Source organism: Tiliqua scincoides, chromosome 1 (assembly GCF_035046505.1).
Source record: "Tiliqua scincoides isolate rTilSci1 chromosome 1, rTilSci1.hap2, whole genome shotgun sequence".
Classification (NCBI taxonomy): domain Eukaryota; kingdom Metazoa; phylum Chordata; class Lepidosauria; order Squamata; family Scincidae; genus Tiliqua; species Tiliqua scincoides.
Genome location: NC_089821.1, coordinates 284480418 through 284500800, shown reverse-complemented (window position 1 = coordinate 284500800; position 20383 = coordinate 284480418). Strand labels below are relative to the sequence as shown.

At 42.5% G+C, this 20383-nt stretch overlaps 2 protein-coding genes across 5 annotated transcripts in view; both read right to left on the bottom strand.

Moving 5' to 3' along the window:
* The window catches only part of ESRRB (estrogen related receptor beta), a 332439-nt gene that overhangs the window by 284086 nt on the left and 27970 nt on the right, over positions 1–20383 (bottom strand). The window lies entirely within an intron of this gene.
* Positions 1–20383, bottom strand: part of GPATCH2L (G-patch domain containing 2 like) — a 50272-nt gene that overhangs the window by 18644 nt on the left and 11245 nt on the right. For 3 of the 4 annotated variants that reach the window (XM_066627477.1, XM_066627486.1, XM_066627500.1), the window contains exons 5-8: positions 16865–16944; positions 12127–12194; positions 10878–10932; positions 9243–9328 (exon numbers count right to left, since the gene is read on the bottom strand). In XM_066627477.1, the coding sequence (XP_066483574.1) occupies positions 9243–9328; positions 10878–10932; positions 12127–12194; positions 16865–16944 (289 nt within the window). Of the gene's footprint in view, positions 1–9242; positions 9329–10877; positions 10933–10989; positions 11030–12126; positions 12195–16864; positions 16945–20383 lie in introns of all 4 variants that reach the window. The other variant, XM_066627493.1, reaches the window with a different exon arrangement.

Here is a 20383-nt window from a genome sequence, read left to right as displayed (position 1 = left end):
AGAACTAGTGTGCAACAACAGAGCAAACTACAAAACCTAACCATGGAACCCTGCCCCCAATGCATTCCTTACAGGTTCATATGAAGGTGTATACTACCAACTGTACTGAAACGTTTATTTTGTTACCTAAATGACTGGCTGCAATGCCAACACCTTCCTATTTAAGTCTGTAATAAAACCTGAAAAGAAATCAAGGATGGACTATAAAAACCCATCTCATTCAAACGCAGATGATGTAAGAAAGATGCAACTACACATTTAAAGAAGCTCTCAACATGAAACACACTCTAGAATTTAAGTAATGTTTAATTACAATTGACCTTCAGAGTGAGAGCCATACAAAGCATTCCCTTCTGGACAGAAAGAGGCCTTAGCTGAGAAATAAGGTCTTTTGTTATTTTAATAGCAGACCTAGGAATGTCATGAACACAGGACTTTAGAGGTATCTGAGGTAGGAGTTCCACACTGCAAACCCAAGCTCTGCTGATATACAGTTAAGGTTCTTCTCTGGAAAGCAAAGAGTACAGACTCTGCCAGTTGTCACAAGAGAGAGGATTCATTAATCTATTTACAACTACCCTCATGCTGAAGGAAACAGTCAACAGAACACACTTCCTATCAAGGGTATTCACACTAAGACAATACTCAGCCCAGCTGCTGCAGCTGCAAGTACAGCATCAACTGCAAATACAAGCCACATAAAAGCTGCTTTTTCTAAGCCTGGAGGTATCACCTGGGGCAATTTTCGATGGCTTCAAAGGTCAAAATTAATAATCCTCCTCCCCTTTGAAAAGACACCAGCCAGCTGGGCACCCAAGTCTGATCTGCACATCATAGATAGAAATTGCTACAAGTTGCTCATCCAATCAGCCCACTGAAGGTGGTGCTTATACAAACACCTGCAAAAATTAACCCATTATCTAGCATAGGATGGCCAAAAGGAACATTTTGGTATTAAAAAGATAGCTGGTTAAATCAAAAGCTGCCCTGCTCCTGCACTAGAGACTGGTCTGTCCAGAGCTCAGGAAGAGTGGTCTTCCAGCCTCTTTCCTTGATTGTAGTCACTGATCAGATCTTTCATAACCAAACACCCCATGGAACTACTGCCACACACATTTTCACACAGGCAACTCTCACCAAATACTGTAACTTGGCTTTTTGAATGGTCATCGTGCTGGCCACTAGCACCAAGTGCAGCACCCACCAGTGCGGGGGTAAGCAACAAATAGACATCTATATAATGATTCCCCGAGCACCACCACACACCAGGCCAGCTAGGCAGGTGGAGATCAGGGGTCTCAATGCGTGGATGAGAAGGTGGTGTAGGGAGGAAGGGTTTAGATTTGTTATGCGCTGGGGAATGTTTTGGGACAAGCGGGGCCTGTACAAGAGGGACGGGCTTCACTTGAACCAGAATGGAACCAGACTGCTGGCGCATAACATTAAAAAGGTGGCAGAGCAGCTTTTAAACTGATCCCTGGGGGAAGGCCAACAGGACCCGAGGGGCATCCGGTTCGGGACTCCTCATCCCTATGGGACGAGGATGGGGGGGAGGGTTAGAGAACAAAAAGGTAAAGGCAGAGTAGGAGAAGAAATTGGGAATGGTAGCATGATGGGATGTGATAGACAGTTTGGCATAATGAGAGGATTCAGGGATAAAGGAGCTAATAAGCAGCCCATCCTGGGGCATTCCATGTACAAATGCTTTTATGCAAATGCCCAAAGTCTCCGAGCAAAGATGGGAGAACTGGAATGTCTGGTGACAAGGGAAAACATTGACATAGTGGGCATAACGGAAACCTGGTAGAATGCGGAAAACCAGTGGGATACCGCAATCCCGGGCTATAAACTCTACAGGAGGGACAGGGAGGGGCGTGTTGGAGGTGGGGTGGCCATTTATGTTAAGGAAGGGATACAATCCAGCAAAGTAGAGATTGAAGGTGGGTCCAAATCCATAGAATCTCTATGGGTTAAATTACCAGGCCTGATGAGTGATGTAATACTGGGGGCGTACTATCGTCCTCCAGACCAGAAACCGGAAGGAGTTCCTAAAATGAGGAAACAGATCAGGGAGGTTAAAAGGAGGGATAGGGTTGTAATCATGGGGGACTTCAACTATCATATTGACTGGGTCAATCTGTGTTCTGGTCACGAAAAGGAGACCGGATTCCTTGACATGTTAAATGACTGTGCCTTAGAGCAGCTAGTCATGGAGCCCACCAGATGACAGGTGACTCTGGATTTAATATTGTGCAGTACTCAGGACCTGGTTAGAGATGTCAATGTTACTGAGCCATTGGGGAAAAGTGATTATGCTGCAATTCGTTTCGACATGCACGTCGGGGGAAGAATACCAGACAAATCTCTCACAAAAACCTTTGACTTCCAACGAGCGGACTTCCCTCAAATTAGGAAGCTGGTTAGTCAGTCAGTTGGCATCCTTCAGTCTCAGAAGATTATGGTATCGGGCTCTGAATGGTGGTTCTGGAACAGAGTGTCCTCTCTAGTGCACGAAGCCTGGGTAAAGTAGATGTGGGGGATAGACTGTTACCCATGCAGCAAATCCTCCCTCTCCATGTCACTGAAATGGTCCAATGGAAAGGCAGAAGCCAATGCGGTTGGTTCCAGCGGCATCGCAGGAGTTGCCATTACGATACTGTGTTCAGCCATGAACTGCCTTAGGGATTTTGCCTCGAGGTTGACTCCTGAAGCCTTTTCCATAACTGGAGGCAGCCACAAGGCAGTGGAGGTTTGGGATCAGAGTTTTCCTTCTCTCAGATGAGCTACCTTCCCAGGCTAACGAGTCCCATCTACCCGGTGGCTGTTTCGTCGCCTCTTGTGGCAAGTACAACCAAACTGAGGGCCTATTCTTATCCCCCAGACCCCAGGAGAAAGCTTGCCATGTATGCTGCACCTGTCGAAAGCTTGCCAAAAAGCTGCACCTGTCGTAAATTCCTTGCTGACATGGATATCGCTGGTTCAGAGTCCACTCCTCCTTCACACCGCTCCCTGTTCGCTATCTGTTAGAAAGCCTGCAGAAATGCACTTTGTTAGTTAGGCTGGTTAGAAGGCTGGTTAGAAGGAGGTTAAAAGGGAAGGTAAAAAGAGTCCAGTCTCTACAGAGAGCATGGAGGTTGCTCAAATCAACAGTAATAGAGGCCCAGCAGAAGTGTATACCGCAAAGGAAGAAGGGCTTGACTAAGTCCAGGAGGGTGTCCGCATGGCGAACCAGCCAAGTTAGAGAGGCTGTGAAGGGCAAGGAAGCTTCCTTCCATAAATGGAAGTCTTGTCCTAATGAGGAGAATAAAAAGGAACATAAACTGTGGCAAAAGAAATGTAAGAAGGTCATACAGGAGGCCAAGAGAGCCTATGAGGAACACATGGCCAGCAACATTAAGGGGAATAATAAAAGCTTCTTCAAATATGTTAGAAGCAGGAAACACACCAGAGAAACGGTTGACCCTCTGGATGGTGAGGGAGGGAAAGGGGAAATAAAAGGAGACTTAGAGATGGCAGAGAAATTAAATGAGTTCTTTGCATCTGTCTTCACGGCAGACGACATCGGGCAGATACCGCTACCCAAACAGCCCCTCCTGACCAAGGAATTAAGTCAGATAGAGGTTAAAAGAGAAGATATTTCAGACCTTATTGATAAATTAAAGATCAATAAGTCACCGGGCCCTGATGGCATCCACCCAAGAGTTATTAAGGAATTGAAGAATGAAGTTGTTGATCTCTTGACTAAAATATGCAACTTGTCCCTCAAAACGGCCACGGTGCCAGAGGATTGGAGGATAGCAAGTGTCACACCGATCTTTAAAAAGGGAAAGAGGGGGGACCTGGGAAACTATAGGCCAGTCAGCCTAACATCTATACCGGGTAAGATGGTGGAATGCCTCATCAAAGATAGAATCTCAAAACACACAGAGAAACAGGCCTTGCTGAGGGAGAATCAGCATGGCTTCTGTAAGGGTAAGTCTTGCCTCACCAAATTTTTAGAATTCTTTGAAAAGGTCAACAGGCATGTGGATGCGGGAGAATCCATGGACATTATATATCTGGACTTTCAGAAGGCGTTTGACATGGTCCCTCACCAAAGGCTACTGAAATAACTTCAGAGTCAGGGAATTAGAGGGAAGGTCCTCTCCTGGATTGAGACCTGGTTGAAGACCAGGAAACAGAGTAGGTGTCAATGGGCAATTTTCACAATGGAGAGAGGTGAAAAGCAGTGTGCCCCAAGGATCTGTCCTGGGACCGGTGCTTTTCAACCTCTTCATAAATGACCTGGAGACAGGGGTGAGCAGTGAGGTGGGAAGGTCTGCAGACAACACCAAACTTTTCCGAGTGGTGAAGACCAGACGTGATTGTGAGGAGCTCCAGAAAGATCTCTCCAGACTGGCAGAATGGGCAGCAAAATGGCAGATGTGTTTCAATGTAAGTAAGTGTAAAGTCATGCACATTGGGGCAAAAAAATCAAAACTTCACATATAGGCTAATGGGTTCTGAGCTGTCTGTGACAGATCAGGAGAGAGATTTGGGGGGGGGGGGTGGACAAGTCAATGAAAGTGTCGACCCAATGTGCAGCAGCACTAAAGAGGACCAATTCTATGCTTGGGGTCATTAGAAAAGGTATTGAGAACAAAACAGCTAATATTATAATGCCATTGAACAAATCAATGGTAAGGTCACACCTGGAGTATTGTGTCCAGTTCTGGTCGCTGCATCTCAAAAAGGATATAGTGGAAATGGAAAAGGTGCAAAAGAGAGCAACTAAGATGATTGCTGGGCTGGGGCAACTTCCTTATGAGGAAAGGCTACGGCGTTTGGGCCTCTTCAGCCTAGAAAAGGGATGCCTGAGGGGGACATGATTGAGACATACAAAATTATGCATGGGAAGGATAAAGTGCACAGAGGGATGCTCTTTACACTCTCACATAACACCAGAACCAGGGGACATCCACTAAAATTGAGTGTTGGGAGAGTGAGAACAGGCAAAAGAAAATATTTCTTTACTTAGCATGTGGTTGGTCTGTGAAACTCCTTACCACAGGATGTGGTGACGGCATCTGGTCTGGATGCCTTTAAAAGGGGATTGGACAAATTTCTGGAGAAAAAATCCATTACGGGTTACAAGCCATGATGTGTATGTGCAACCTCCTGATTTTAGAAATGGGCTATGACAATGCCAGATGTAAGGGAGGGCACCAGGATGAGGTCTCTTGTTATCTGTTGTGCTCCCTGGGGTATTTGGTGGGGCCACTGTGAGATACAGGAAGCTGGAATAGATGGGCCTATGGCCTGATCCAGTGGGGCTGTTCTTATGTTCTTATCTGGTTATATAGTTACTCCACCATTAGGAATGCTTTGTTTGGTTAAACTGGCACTCCTCCTTAGACTTCTTCCACAATAATACATCAGGGATATGTTTCTCCAGACAAACAGCTGTCACCAATTCAGAAAAAATACACAGTAACTTAATTCAGCATCGCATATAGCATTTGCCACCGAATGTGGGTATCATTACATGGGTAGATGTTATACTATGCTAGTCAGAGCTACATCTGCTGCTGCTGTGATATATGCTCTGCCTCTGTAGAACCTTCTTAGAGCTTCATTCTTCACGAATAAGCTGCAAGCTTAGTAATGCAACAACTCAGAACAACCTGAATGCTGATCTCATGCTGAGTTCCAATTCTTACCATGCCCTGGGTTTTACTTTGCAGTAAGTATCTCAACAGAGAGACTTAGTTTTGCTGGAGAACTCCCAAACTGTTCTGAGAAATTAGCATCTTACCAACCCAAATGGTTAACTAGTGACCATTAAGCATTGTCCTAGTAGTGCGACCATGACATGCCTCAAAATACAACCAAGGAAAATGGAGCCCTTACAAATGGGAATCTTTTCACTGCCAGTCAACATAAAAGGCACTCTATGAAAAGGAATCAAATGGTACTCAAGCTGCCACTGCAGTAGTATTTCTGGATTTGAGGGAACAAAAATGTTACAGGGAAGAATGATTGATGCCTGCTGCCAATTTATTTATTTATTATTTATTTTTAAAGGGAGATTGTCAAGAAGAAGCCATGACAGACAAGGCATGATTAGTAAATGCTTTGTGCTCTTAAAGAGCAGCAATTACAGGCATGTGAAAAGAAGGGAAGCAATCCCTGAGATGCTCTTCATTGCATGCCTCCCGAGAGGCAGCAGGCCATTAAAATTCCATGATGAAGAATCAAAACAGCCTGGGAACAGCCAGGAGGCAATACAGCAAATTAATACACCAAGCATCCCCAGAGAGGTCTAAAAAAAAAAAGGCAGAACACTTTGCAAAATAAAATTATAGCACTAATGATAACAGAGTCACCAAATACACACACCCACCCCCCTTCTAATGATGGGTGTGAAATTCCCAGTGCTGGCTCTGATGCTTTGAAAAACGTCTCACCACATCACAGTCAGAAAGCTGGAAAGGAAATCTCAGTATATTACAATTCATACAGCCTTTCAACTGTGTCTTCCAAGGAACCCTCTACATAGAGCCTTCTCCTTGACACCAAAAGGCCCTCCTTGCACACTCACGGCTCTGCACTCAGCAATCTGGCTGGCGGCTCTGTTTAAATGAAGTACTGGGTTAGAAGCAAATCACTACGCTGCCAAAATGAATTGCACCAAAAGCCACCAGGGAGGTAAAGAAAACATAGGTTAAGGCAGACAAGTGAAAAAACAGGATGTGCCTGATAACAGCACTTACAATTGCAAGATACATTTGCGAAAGGCAGATAGAGCATATATAGGAATGGGCAATTTGAGCAATAGGAAAATAATTTGCATAAAACTAGGGTGAGTAACTATAGCACAAAGTACCGAACTTTCTGAAGGCTCTCATCTTTCCTTTTCTAGTAGGTTCAAAAATATATCTTGAAAACCTCAGGCTCAATAAGACTGGGCTTATGACTGTGTTTCATTTATGGCATATAAGCTCTAATCAGAGACTTGAAACATTTATCAGTTAAGTACCAGTACAAAACATCTTTGCAAACAAAAAAGTAACAAGCCTACAAACTGTGGATTTAACAAGCAGCAAATAAAACACTCAACTTTTTAAAAAGCTTTGTTTCTTCACCTAGAAGCAACTTAAGTCATCACTAGCAAGCAGGAGGAGAACAATTTACAAGCTGAGCTCAAGGCTTATTTTAGCTCTTCATCTCTAGCTTGCCATCATCATTGTGCTTGAATCCCGGAGTGAGAACTGAAAAGAAGCTAAAAAGGCAATACAGACCCCTGCTATAATGCAACATATACTAGTACAAGTAATTACTTGTATACTAGTATGCCTCGGCATCACCTGGCAGGACAAAGTTCCAAACAACACAGTCCTGGAACGTGCTGGAATCCCTACCACGTATGCACTGCTGAAACAGAGACGCCTGCGTTGGCTCGGTCATGTCGTGAGAATGGATGATGGCCGGATCCCAAAGGATCTCCTCTATGGAGAACTCGTGCAAGGAAAGCGTCCTACAGGTAGACCACAGCTGCGATACATCTGCAAGAGGGATCTGAAGGCCTTAGGAGTGGACCTCAACAAGTGGGAAACCCTGGCCTCTGAGCAGCCTACTTGGAGGCAGGCTGTGCAGCATGGCCTTTCCCAGTTTGAGGAGACACTTGGCCAACAGTCTGAGGCTAAGAGGCAAAGAAGGAAGGCCCATAGCCAGGGAGACAGACCAGGGACAGACTGCACTTGTTCCCAGTGTGGAAGGGATTGTCACTCCCGAATCGGCTTTTCAGCCACACTAGACGCTGTTCCAGAACCACCTTTCAGATTGCGATACCATAGTCTTTCGAGACTGAAGGTTGCCAATACAATACTGTCTCCATAGTGTTTCTTTCTGTGACTCCCTTTGGGGCAAGAAGACCATCTTTTCTCTCTTGCCATTCAAACAACTTTGAGAACATTTTGTGGAAAGCAGTATATAAATATTCTTAATAAATAAAATAATTAGATGACGACATAATTTAAAAAATAGTTTAGTAACCAGTTCAGATGACTTAGGCATAAGCTAAACCACAAATCGCAGCAGCAGCTAACACAACTGTTTCACCATCAGCAACCAATCTGATCTGAGGACAAGTTCCAGCCCAACCATAAACATTGTTATTATTAACAGTATTTATATACCGCTTTTCAACAGAAAGTTCACAAAGCAGTTTACAGAGAAAATCAAATATGGTGCTTATGCCAGGGCTGATTTTGACCACTGATCACAGTGGAATTTGTCAATTGGGCAACTGACACTGGCATTGAAAATGCTTTCTTCTTTTTTAAGACCTCTTTTTGTCACCCCTCTGCTAGCAAAAGTAGCTTCAGCAGTGCTTCAAATGCTGCAGATACCTACAGAAGAGTGGCAAAGAATTTAAAAGGAAAAATCCCACTAGAAACGCTCTCAGGACAAGTTAGTTTCTCTCTCAAAACAATTTCTTTGAAGGGGTTATTTCGGAGTATTATGCTTACTAATTTTAGCAGCAGATGATTCTTCCAACATGAGAAGCTAATGCCAAAACAAGGACAACATGGTATAAGCACACTAAGAAAATTTCCTCTTGGGGACACCAAGAAATACCCAACTTTGCATGATTACTGGCTAGTGAAGAGCATCTGTTATAAATTATTATTATTATATAGTTGAATCTCCATAGCCAAACCTCTTCATGTGAATTCACACTGGGCCACTAATGATCCAGTTTCAGATGGGTCCCCATTCATTTCAAAATGCTATTTTAAATCTATTAGACTTAATGCCACCATGGTATGTGACTACAATTGGGGAAATGTCACAGATCCTTACTTTTAGCAGGCTACTATGTATATGCTTTTAACAATGATAGTAAATGGGATTTACTCCTGAGTAAGTGTGGATTGCAATTCTAGGATTGCAGCCTAGAATTGTTAAAAATTTTCCTGCTTGTTGATGTCACTTCTGGTCAAGACATCACTTCCGGTGGGTCCTGACAGATTCTCATTCTAAAAAGTGGGTCCCAGTGCTAAATGTTTTGAGAACCACTGGCCTAAAACATAACCTTTATCTCCAATGGCTCACATTAGAACTAAAGAGCTTTTAAATAGTAACATGTAGCACACCCAGTTACAAAAGAAAACAATCAGTGTAACCTACTTTCTGAACGCATACTCTAAAAGTAAAATGAATAATTTAATTCCCCCAAGGCAGCAGAACGTGATGGTTACCTGGCTGTGCAGTGCGCTGGTGAGCACCTCCGATGAGAGGCATCAGCAAGAACATCCAAGGAATACAAAGGCGACAGAGGATTGAACTGGAGAGGCAAGAGAGGATCTGATTAACAGCATGAAAAGTGAAATCAACTAAATGTAGTTGGTTAAATCAACAAATTCTGGAGTACCTTAATATATAATATCTAACAGAAGACCCATCTCTGACCCAAAGATCATTCTCCTCTGGAGGAGACAAGCCTGGACTTCCAAATCACCAACTCACACATTTATAAGCTCTGAGCTGAGAAGTGAAGATCTTTCAACTTCCTTCAGGCAAATAGCTCTAATGATTACAGGGGAGTCTGTTCTCATTTGTCTAGCCCTGCATATCCTAACTATAGTCTACCTTTGCCAGAAGACATTTCCACGAACACCCTTATTACTTGCATAAATACAAGACCTTTTTTACATAAGTTCCAAGACAAACACAATTCCAAACAGAGATGTTAGTAGTTGTAGCCATCAGGTTCACAGGAAGATTAAATCAGTTCCCAAAGTTTGTTGTCAGAATATATTACTTTTATTACTCTAGGAAAAGTACCAACATGGCTAGATAAATTTTCTTTCCTTGTACAATGCAGCAAAACAGCACCTGACATTTTTAGAAAAAGCTAAGAATTACACTGTGTAACACAGAAATTGTTATGTACGCAGGACATACATGTTTCTACTTATAGATATATGAACACAATGGGACTTGCTTGTGCCCAGGAAAGTATATATAGGAATGCAATACAGACATATTTATGTTTAGAGCTGAAATCTTTGCCTTCCAAAGGATAAGTGTGAAGGACAACTGCTTGGGTGATTGTTCCTGTATGCCCCCTTTGAGGAATCATCTTATTCCCACTCGCTCAAAAGCAAGCCCCAAGAACTGGCCAGCAGCTTGCTTCCACATGAGCAGGTTATGCATGCTGGCAGAACGCACGTACACACGAACAGAGTAAGCAAAGTACATTCCTACTGTCACTTGCAGGGCAGGACTAGGAACGTTACTGTTCTCAGAAGGGCAAGGTCCCACCCCATTCAGCAGGCAAATGCTTTTGGGACACATGCAGACACAGAAATTCTGCCAGAGGATGACTGGCAGCTTTGGAGGATGGACAAGCACAGCTTTTGCCATAATCAAGTTTCCAGATTATAGTGAATGGGTAATTGAAAATCCCACCTGGGATGAAACACAGAGATGGGACTCGTCAATGTATTTTCCCAGGATACTAATATTTAACAGAAAAACCACATCTAGTAGGAACCTAAGCTACATTACACTGGAGTAACTTAGCTCAGGTTGCAAAGTCAATCTGGGATACACTCAAGTGTTAATGTTCAGTGGCTCTCCCTTTAAGCACTGGAAACACCACACACAAAATAGCAACATCTAAAGAAACTAGGAATAGCAGCTCTCTGCCCTACAAACAAGATTAAAAAGGTGCTAGCATGGATGACAACCAGACCCAAAACAGCTATAACATACAATCATTTTGCCCTCTTTAAAAGACCGCACAACCTCTAGGGTTCCGTAGAAGGAGCAATTCTGATCTAAGGGCTCCTATTGTATAGCGCCAGACCAAAGGATAGGGCCTGCCTTACCTCTTGACCACAGGCTGCAATGTGGTAGAAATTGGAAGTCAGCACTTTGTTCTTTCTAAAGAGAAAGAAATCAGGTGAGAAAATACAAGAAATCAAAATAGAGTCAACTTACCTGGTTGCGACCTCTCATTCCCACTGATGGCAACCAGAAACTGGAGAGATGGTAGAAGCATGACCAGAATGAATCAGAGAAATGGAGAAAAAAAGAATAGATGCACAAGGAAGAGAGGAAGAAGATTAAACTTCCACTTATAATACAGACTTCAGACAAGAAGAATTAATCTAGCTTCCACAAGGTCTGAGAAATGTAATTTGTAGCATAAATCAAAGGAAGCCACACTAACATTAACAACTGACAGAATAGGGAAACCCTATCACCATATTAAGGGGCAATTTGAGGCACATCTACCCACCCCATCTGTGGCAAAGGGGTTTACATCCAAGGGAATCTAGTCCAGAAATGCAGAGCATTCTTCAGCAACGCAAACTGGCTGTGCCTGAATAGTCCAACCACCACTGCCCAGCAGCTCTCCAGGCACTGAAGCACCTTCATTTTTATGTTCAATAAGCTTAACTCAGTGGTTCCCAACCTGCAGTACATGTACCCCCAGGGGTACTTGCAAGGACCTTCAGGGGTACTTGAAAAAGAATTGACTAATGGCAGGAAAAGGCAGGTCTGTATTAGGATGCCTTGCGAGGTGGCAAGGCAAGAAGGAAGGCAACCTGATAGCTTCAAAAGCTCCAGCAACTGCTCATTTCTGGTCATTAATTTGTGTATCAGATACAGATCAGTAGTTGAAGCATATACATTTGAAATAACACCAACTATATTATTTTCAAACACTTTCATATTTTCAAAAATTTTCATATTTTCTAATATGAGGGATACAATTTATGGAAATGGGCTGCCAAGGAGTATGCAAGAGAAAAAAATGTTGGGAATCCCTGGCTTAGTTGAATCCTTGTGCATTTTGCACATGAATATTAAAGAAGAAAGAAAGAGGATTCAAGTAACTTGGAGGACAGGCCGCTGCCATTTATTCTGGGACAATAGGGGGAAAGAACAGGAAATTCAATGAGACTATAGACAGGCAATAATAACATTCTCCCTTTCTGTAGGCAGTGGTTCTCCAATAAGCTCATTCGAACTGTCCCACAAGACAAGAAGGAATGTATATAGCTATATGCTATGAGGCTTTCTCCTTCCCCAGAATCCTAGACCTAAAGTCAGCAGCATTCAAATGCTTACTCTTTTTGGCAAGGATCACCGATGACATGGCTAATCCTCTCTGTGCCCATGGTACCCATGGTTGTCTCCTGAAACACAAATGGCGGGGGGGGGGGGATTAAACAGCTGAAACTATATGACAGTGGCAGACCCATTGGTTTAAATCTGGGAGAGGGCAGGGGTAGGTTTCAAGAAAAAGGGCACAGCAGTGAGATTAGTGGAACCCTTCCATGTCCATAGCTTACCTCCTGAAGGCTGCTGCATGAACATCTTTATTCACCCAGTCAGGGTCCAAGACTGAAAGCAAGCCCAGTTAAGAGAAGAATACTTGGGGGAAGGAGCTGCAACTAGGGGAAAGGTTCAGCTGTCTTCAGATATATACCCCTTTGGCTCATACACCCACACCCATCTTGTATGAGATTTGGGCAAATCCTGGTTTAAACAAATAGGTCTGCCACCAATGCATGTAGTCTGACCCTCAGTTAACCGCCTTCAAAATCCAGATAACACAGAACAAAATGACACATAAGGTAATGCATACATGCCTACAGGGTGCCAAAGTAACTTCATTAATCTGTGGGCAATTAACCAAGAAATTCAACTCAACAGTCCTGCAAGAAGTTATCAGCATAGAGATTAAAAAGGAAAACAAAAAACAATGGAAATTCATGCCATTTCCACTAAGCAAAACTATTACACTTTTAATGTTTTGACAAAGAGCAGTCAAAATTTTAGTGAACTCTCTACTCACATTTTAGCTATCATTTAGCTATCATTTCTTTAGCTTGTACTGTCAACAAGAACCTCAGGCTCATGATGATTCACCTGAAATATTGCTTGGGGTAAGACAAGTGTAGGCAATTTTACTACTAGACTAAAACCTGAACGTTCACATTACTTGCCCCCAGAATATCATCAATAAAGTGAGGAGGACTATATTCCTCTTGCTTCATAGGCAAATTAAAGTTCATAGGTGGAAGGAAGGAAAATGGTGACCCAGCAGGTGTTTTAGTATACCATTAGGCATTGGCATAAGTGGCCAAGCTTGCCTACTATACCAAATTATTCAGGAAGGTGAAATGGTGCAAAGACGACTGCATTCTAGGGATTATTTGGGGAGAAAACTGCCTGCATCTTCGTGCCATTATACAATCTACAGTACACTCACACTTAAAATATTGCATTTGGTTCCATTCATCAAAAAAAAAAAAAGAGTACTGTACTGTAAAGTTGGGGAAAGTATAGAAAAAAGTTTTGTTGCTTTTTAGTTTACAAAAAAAGGCTAGTGGGGGAGAGAATATGATAGAGTTGATAAAAAATATGCATATGTGGAGAGAGTAGATTGAGATAATTTCCCTCTCTCATAATACTAGAACTTAGGGTCTTTCCAATGAAATTGAACAGCAGTTTGTAATTAATTTATGAATGGTGACAAGCTTAGGTAACTTTGAAGAGGATCAGACAACTTCATGGAGGAGGGGGCTGTCAATCTATGATGACTATATGTGCTGAACATCTAGGTTCAGATGCAAGACAACAGTGAATACCAGTTGCTGAGAAACAACAGCAGAAGAGGGCTATTGCCTTCATCATGCCCCGCTCACGGGCTTCCCAGAGGCATCTGGTTGGCCACTGTGGAAAGCAGGATGCAAGACCTGACAACTTTTTGCTCCAATCCAGTAGGGCCCTTCTCATGTTCTTTCTGTAGCCAACAGCACATTTTCCTGTGTCAGAGCAGATAATCATTGCCCTGTATGTGTGTGCAATGGTTTCACAATTAGACTGCTGATCAGAAGTACACTCAATTCACTAAGGCCTCTGTGGGAAATGGCAGTTTCAACCTGCTCCCTAATTGTTCCAAGCTGGGATCAAAACTACCTATGATAACTGATGTACAACTGAAATGCACTTGGCTGACTTCAAGTCACATGTTATGTCTATTTTACCCTAAATCTGAAGTTTTTCTGTTCTGCAGATGCCTCTGACTATCACTAAGCCTCAGTCTTGTATACCCATTGAGATATAATAAGCATTTGTTTTGCTCTCTGACCCAAAAATCCACAAATACCTGCCTAGAAATGTCTTAATGTTTGGACTGTCAGAACATATTCATTAGAAAGCTGGGTGTTGAAGCTCCTCTGGATTTTTAAAAAAGCTGTTTGTGTCCATTCATGTCCTGCCTTTGTTAACCTGGAACCCTCAACTACTGCAGTAAAATATGAGGCAGGGTTGCAATATCTACTCTCAAAGAGATTTACCATGTACAGCCTGACAAGCCTATTTTTATCTGTGTGTATTAACCCCCAACCGAGTCCAAGTGTGGTAATTTACCCAGATTAGGCCCTTGATTCAATTCTGTGATATAACCTCAAAGAATTTACAGCCCTTCATACCTAGATGCATCATTCCAACTAACTTGCAGCCATTGGCCAACATCATCTTAGGCCAGTGTTTCCCAAACTGTGGGTCAAGACCCACCAGTAGGCCATGAGCTGATTTTTGGTGGGTCATGAAAAGTTTCTGAAATATTTTTTTAAAGCTTTGCAAGCAACCTTGCCCACCTTGCAAAATTGCAACATCAGAAAATCTGTATGGAGAGACCGTTCTTGTGGCTAGACTGATAACCGTGAGGTAATCTTTACACCCCCAAATTAAAATATCACATTTTCCAATTCTCTAGTAACTGTCATGGCATAGATCACGTGTGAACCCAGTGTCAGCCTTTTGCCTGGTCTGGCAGTCCCTAACTGCACATCTTGCTCTCCAGTTCAGCCTTCTGGGTACCGTGGAATGACTGCAAAGGTTTGGGGAACAGTCCTTGAACTCCATTTCCAGGGAGAGTCTAGAAATATCTATACACACATACTATATGCAAGGTCTCTAGCCGCCTTGGGGGCACAAGATCCCAATTATTATTAATTAATAATTTATTTATTATAAATACAAATTTTTTTCTAGATTTTTTTTTTGTCTATTGGGTCACAATAGATCGTTGTTTTAAAAAGTGGGTCCCAATGCTAAAACATTTGGGAAGCACTGCCTTAAGCAGCTTGTTAACTCAACAATTACCCAAAAGTTAATGACCAACATCATTTGATGCCTTAAACATTAAGGCAGTGATTTTCAATCTTTTTCATTTTACGGCACACTGGCAAGGCACTAAAATAGTCAAGGCACACCATCAGTTTTTGGACAATTGACAAGGCACACTGTGCTGTCAATGGGAGCTCACATCCCCCAATGGTCCTATTGATAAATGACCCTCTCCCAAATTCCCGCGGCACACCTGGGGACCATTCACGGCACACCAGTGCGTCACGGCACAGTGGTTGAAAATGGCTGCATTAAGGCATCAAAAACAGAAGGAGCTATAGAATATTCCCAGAAAATAAATCAGCTTTTTTAGAGAGTCAAACTCAGTGTGCTGTTAAGCATGTTACTATGAACACTTTGGTTTTCATTCCTTAGGTTGCTTACTATCATGGGGCAATTTTTTAAAAGACTGGGATCTGTTCAGTGACACTTATGGCTTATACCTAAGATACCCAAGCACCAACACAACACCATTCCAACGTTCGTGGGAATGTAGTGGCTGGGGTCAAAGATAGGCTATTTGTTACAGCAAATAAATTATTAACCTAAAGTGCTGTAATGCTTAAATTTACGGTTTATTACTGTGTATATTACAAGCAGTACTTTGGGTAATTAGCAGCTCGCTGGCGGGGAGGGGCTTTGAATGAAACTCATTATTTATTATTATAATTTAGAGGCAAATGGGGGAGGGGGAGCAGTGACCTCCACTGCAAATGACAAAGATCCCTTTAAGGTGATGTAGATGAATTAAGCAAGTAAATATTATTCCTTCTCATTTTGGTTCATCAGAGGTACCTCAAAAAAAGCTTACAGCCCTAGGTCCCTACCACTGGCCTGATAGTCACTGCCAGTGCAGTCCATTCATAACTGAGGTTCTGTTTCTACAATCTAACTTAGCAAGATAAGTGGAGAGAAGAGGCATCAAGAATCTACCAAAGCAGCGGTCTCCAAACTTTTTGGCCAGAGGGCTGCATCAAATATCTGGCATGGTTTTGAGGACAGGAAAAAAATTTAAATATAAAATTTAAATAAATAAATTAGAGATGGAACTTAGATGAGTGAATAAATGAATGAACAGGCTCATTCATGCAACCTCTCTGGCCCTCAGAACATCCTCCAAACAAATCAGAGCACAATTCTGCTCATGTTCAGTTGAGTGGGCCAGAGGCTTTCAGGGGACAAGAGGTTGGCCGCGGGCCAGACAGAGGCTTGCCACGGGCCGCATCTGTCCCCCAGGCCAGGGTTTGGAGACCCCTGTACCAAAGGAAGAAAGAAAACTGCTCTCCTATACACACAAAGCATATTAGTTCATGCTGCACCAATAGTGGGGGAGATACTTCCAGTGATCCTTCTAACAAGGTGGTTCCCAAATGTTTCTGACCCGCAGATCCCTTGGTCATTTGACCACGGCTCCCCATTATGTTAATAAAGTAACAAAGTAACTGTGGTACATCCTTGTATATGACCAGCCTTCTTTCCTAAGTATCATTTTACTGCCTTTTCTACTGAAACCCTTAAAAAAGCTTTTACCCATATTATTTACAAAGACTTAAAAAGAGTTTTCACACAATTAAACCAAGTTAGCCACATTGTCACTTTCAGTAACAGGTTCTGGTACACTTTCAGTAACAGGTACCACGAACAGCCACCTTCTGAAAGGGAATACCTTGCCAACCAGCCTCCTTCGGCCCTTCCTGAGGCAGCGGGTAGCAACACTGGGAAGGCGGTTCAAACGAGCTTGAAACCCTGAAAGAAAAAGAACAAGAGCACTGAAGACATGAGACAGTGAACAAAGGCTATGTATTACAGCAAAGGTGTCCAAACATTTTGGCAGGAGGGCCACATAATCTCTGATACTGAATCGGGGGGCCAGGAAAAAAAGAATTTACATTTAAAATTTGACTAAATTTACATAATACATTAGAGTTCATATTCATATATATTCATATATATTCATATTCATATATATAACTTATATGAATGAATGAAGGTCTCATGGTAGCTCAAGACTTATAAAAGGCCTTGCAAAAGCAAGGCTGGCCTTTTCTTTGCTGCCACTGCTGCTTCACAGATGTGAAACAGCAAGCAGCGGAAGGAGACCATAGTTCTCATGAGAGGTCGAACAGTTGGCCCCTCATGCTGAGAGCAGTCTCATTGGACCAACGTGGGCCCTAGCAAGTCTCTGGTGGGCTAGAGGCTCACTGGAGACCCAGCCGGGGGGTCACCGAGGGCCACAAAGGGCCCCTGGGCCAGGGTTTTAGCACCCCGTATTACTGTAATCTCGAATATGGAACCAAGACCCTAATCAGAATTTCTGTTTTCAGTTTCACTTTGTTATCTTACGTAGCTCGAACATTTCAGTTCTCAGCATAAGAACGCCTTTTGCTGTACAAAAAATATGACTAAAGACTTTGGGCATCCACAAGCCAAGAAGTCACTGTAGGTTACATGGAATAGGGCCGTAGTTGAGCAGCAGAACTCCTGCTTTGCAAAGAGAAGATCTCAAGTTCAGTTCTGGACATCTCCAGATATGGAAAAGAATGTCCCCTGTTGGAAATCCAAGAGAAGCGCTACCAGCTAGAATAAACACTAAACTAGATGGACCAATGATAGACAAAGCATTGGTGAGGGATCTGAAAACCAAATTCAATGAGGAACAATTAAGGGGTTGGTGTATTCAGCTAGGAGACTAGGAGAAGGTAAGATCCCTTATATAAGGTCCCTTGCTAACTGGGCAAAGAGGCACCTATTAACGTGGTGTCATATTAGCAAGGGGAGAGCAACTGTCCACTCCAGCATGGCATCTCTTGTGTCTTTTTTAGATTGTGAGCCCTCTAGGGACAGGGAACCATGTAATTATTTGTTTAACTATGGAAACTTTTGTTGCAAAGTGGAATATAAATATGTGGGTAGACCAATCCTGACAGGCCTCAGCACCCTCAGTGCAGCCCCAGTGCTGGTGCCATATGGCACCTTGCTGCTGGTGGTAAACACATAGCACTGGCAGAGAGGCCGGCGCCCATCAGTGCAGGGCCTTCACACTTGCATGACACCGGCATTTCAGGGCAGGGGGAGAGTGAAAAGGGGGGAAAACTAGGCAGAGGGAGGGTGGCTAGAGGGCAGAGCAGGGGGAGGATTGCTGCCGAATCCTATACCTCCTCCTAACCTATTTATTAGATTTAGTTTTGGGGCTAATCCAGAATTAAAAATTGGAGGAAAACCTTTCTTTGGGGGGAAGAGATGGGCAGATTGGGGTCTTTGTACGTTCTACCAGATTATTGATGATGACCAAGAGCTTATCTATCAAATTGAGTAGTAATTATGATCTATCTACTTCGGTCAAGCGGCAGTATTTGCAACTACAACATCTACTGGTCACCAAGTTTGCTCCAGCTGCAATAGCTGCCTCTCAGACTCCTCCAGTTTTAGATGTATTTATTGATGGATTGTGGAATCCACAAAAAAAAAAAAAGCCCACAATTTTCTTGCAAAAGTACTTAATGTCATTAGAAAAATACAACCATGCTTCTCTTTGAGGCGTATGGAAGCAAGATTTGGAATGTCCTGTTCTGCCACAGCAATGGAACATCGTACTGGCAAATATAATTAAAATTTCCACAGATCGCAACTTGCTTTTGATTCAGCAGAAAATACTTTTTAGGACTCACTGGGCCCCAAAAAAATTTTTTACTAGGAGACTTACTAGAAAATATGACTGTTGGTGTTGTGGTGAATCTGAGGCAACATGAAGACATATGCTTTTGATCTTGCATGGTTATTACATTTTTTGGATGTAAATTCTCAGTTTGATCAACTGGATTTTAGAACAATTATTTTTTTAATTTATATAAGTATATTCTTATATATGGGCAGGTTTAGAGCCAAAAATCAGGAAATTTTCTATGACCCTCGGATAAGGGGTTAAACTTAGGGGTTGTGCCTGACTTTACCCAAGGCGTGATTACTGTACACTTCTGATTACTGTACACTTCTGTACTGTAGAAGTGTACAGTAAGCTTCTAAAAATATAGTAAAATATCATGAGATACATTTTTATTCATTAGCTTTTAAGATTCTGGTCTTCACAACTTCTTTGTAAACACTTTCAGAGTTAAGTGCATTGTAAACATACCAGTAGAACCTTTAATCAAATCCTTCTTTAAGGTGCCTGGTGTGTTAAGCCAGGGACTCTACATACAGTGGTGCCTCGCATAACGAAATTAATCCGTTCCGCGAATCCTTTCATTATGCGAAATTTTCGTTGCGCGAATCACGTTTTCCCATAGGAATGCATTGAAATCTAATTAATGCGTTCCTATGGGCAAAAAAGGTCAAAACGAAGTCAAATTTGGTTTACAAAGTGTTTATTACGTGCTCTTTAAAGGCATACATACTGTACAGAGGATTTCTAAAATTTGAAGCATACACGAAATTTTTAATTTTTAAAAAATTCGTTATGCGAAGCACGGACCTAAAAAGTTTTCGTTATGCGAAGCACGGACCTAAAACTTTTTCGTTATGCGAAGCACCGCCAGAAATTTTCATTATGCAAGTTACCAAACTCAATCGAAAAACTCTTTCGTTATGCGAGTTTTTCGCTGCGCGAGGCACCACTGTATAACATAAAACATATAACACAAAACTGGAAGTGTGCACAGTTATGTGTGACAAATAACAAGGAATGACTGAGCAAGTGCAGCTACACAGAGTTACAACCTGATTGACTCAGAAGAAAACCCACTGCTTTCCATGGATATTATTCTTAAGTATTGGTGCACTGAATTGTAGCCTGGCATTTTGTTTTAGATGGAAATGAAGATTACATCCTGGTATTTTAAAAACCAGACCTCTGCCAAGCATCTGAAAAACAGAACGAGGGTGCAGAAGGGACTGCTAAAGAGAAGGTGGCTTGCTTGATTTAACAGACAAAAGAAAATATTTCTTTACTTAGCGTGTGGTTGGTCTGTGGAACTCATTGCCACAGGATGTGGTGATGGCATCTGGCCTAGATGCCTTTAAAAGGGGATTGGACAAATTTCTGGAGGAAAAATCCATTATGGGGTACAAGCCATGATGTGTACGTGCAACCTGCTGATTTTAGAAATGGGCTATGACAATGCCAGATGTAAGGGAGGGCACCAGGATGCAGGTCTCCTGTTATCTGGTGTGCATTTGCTGGGCCGCT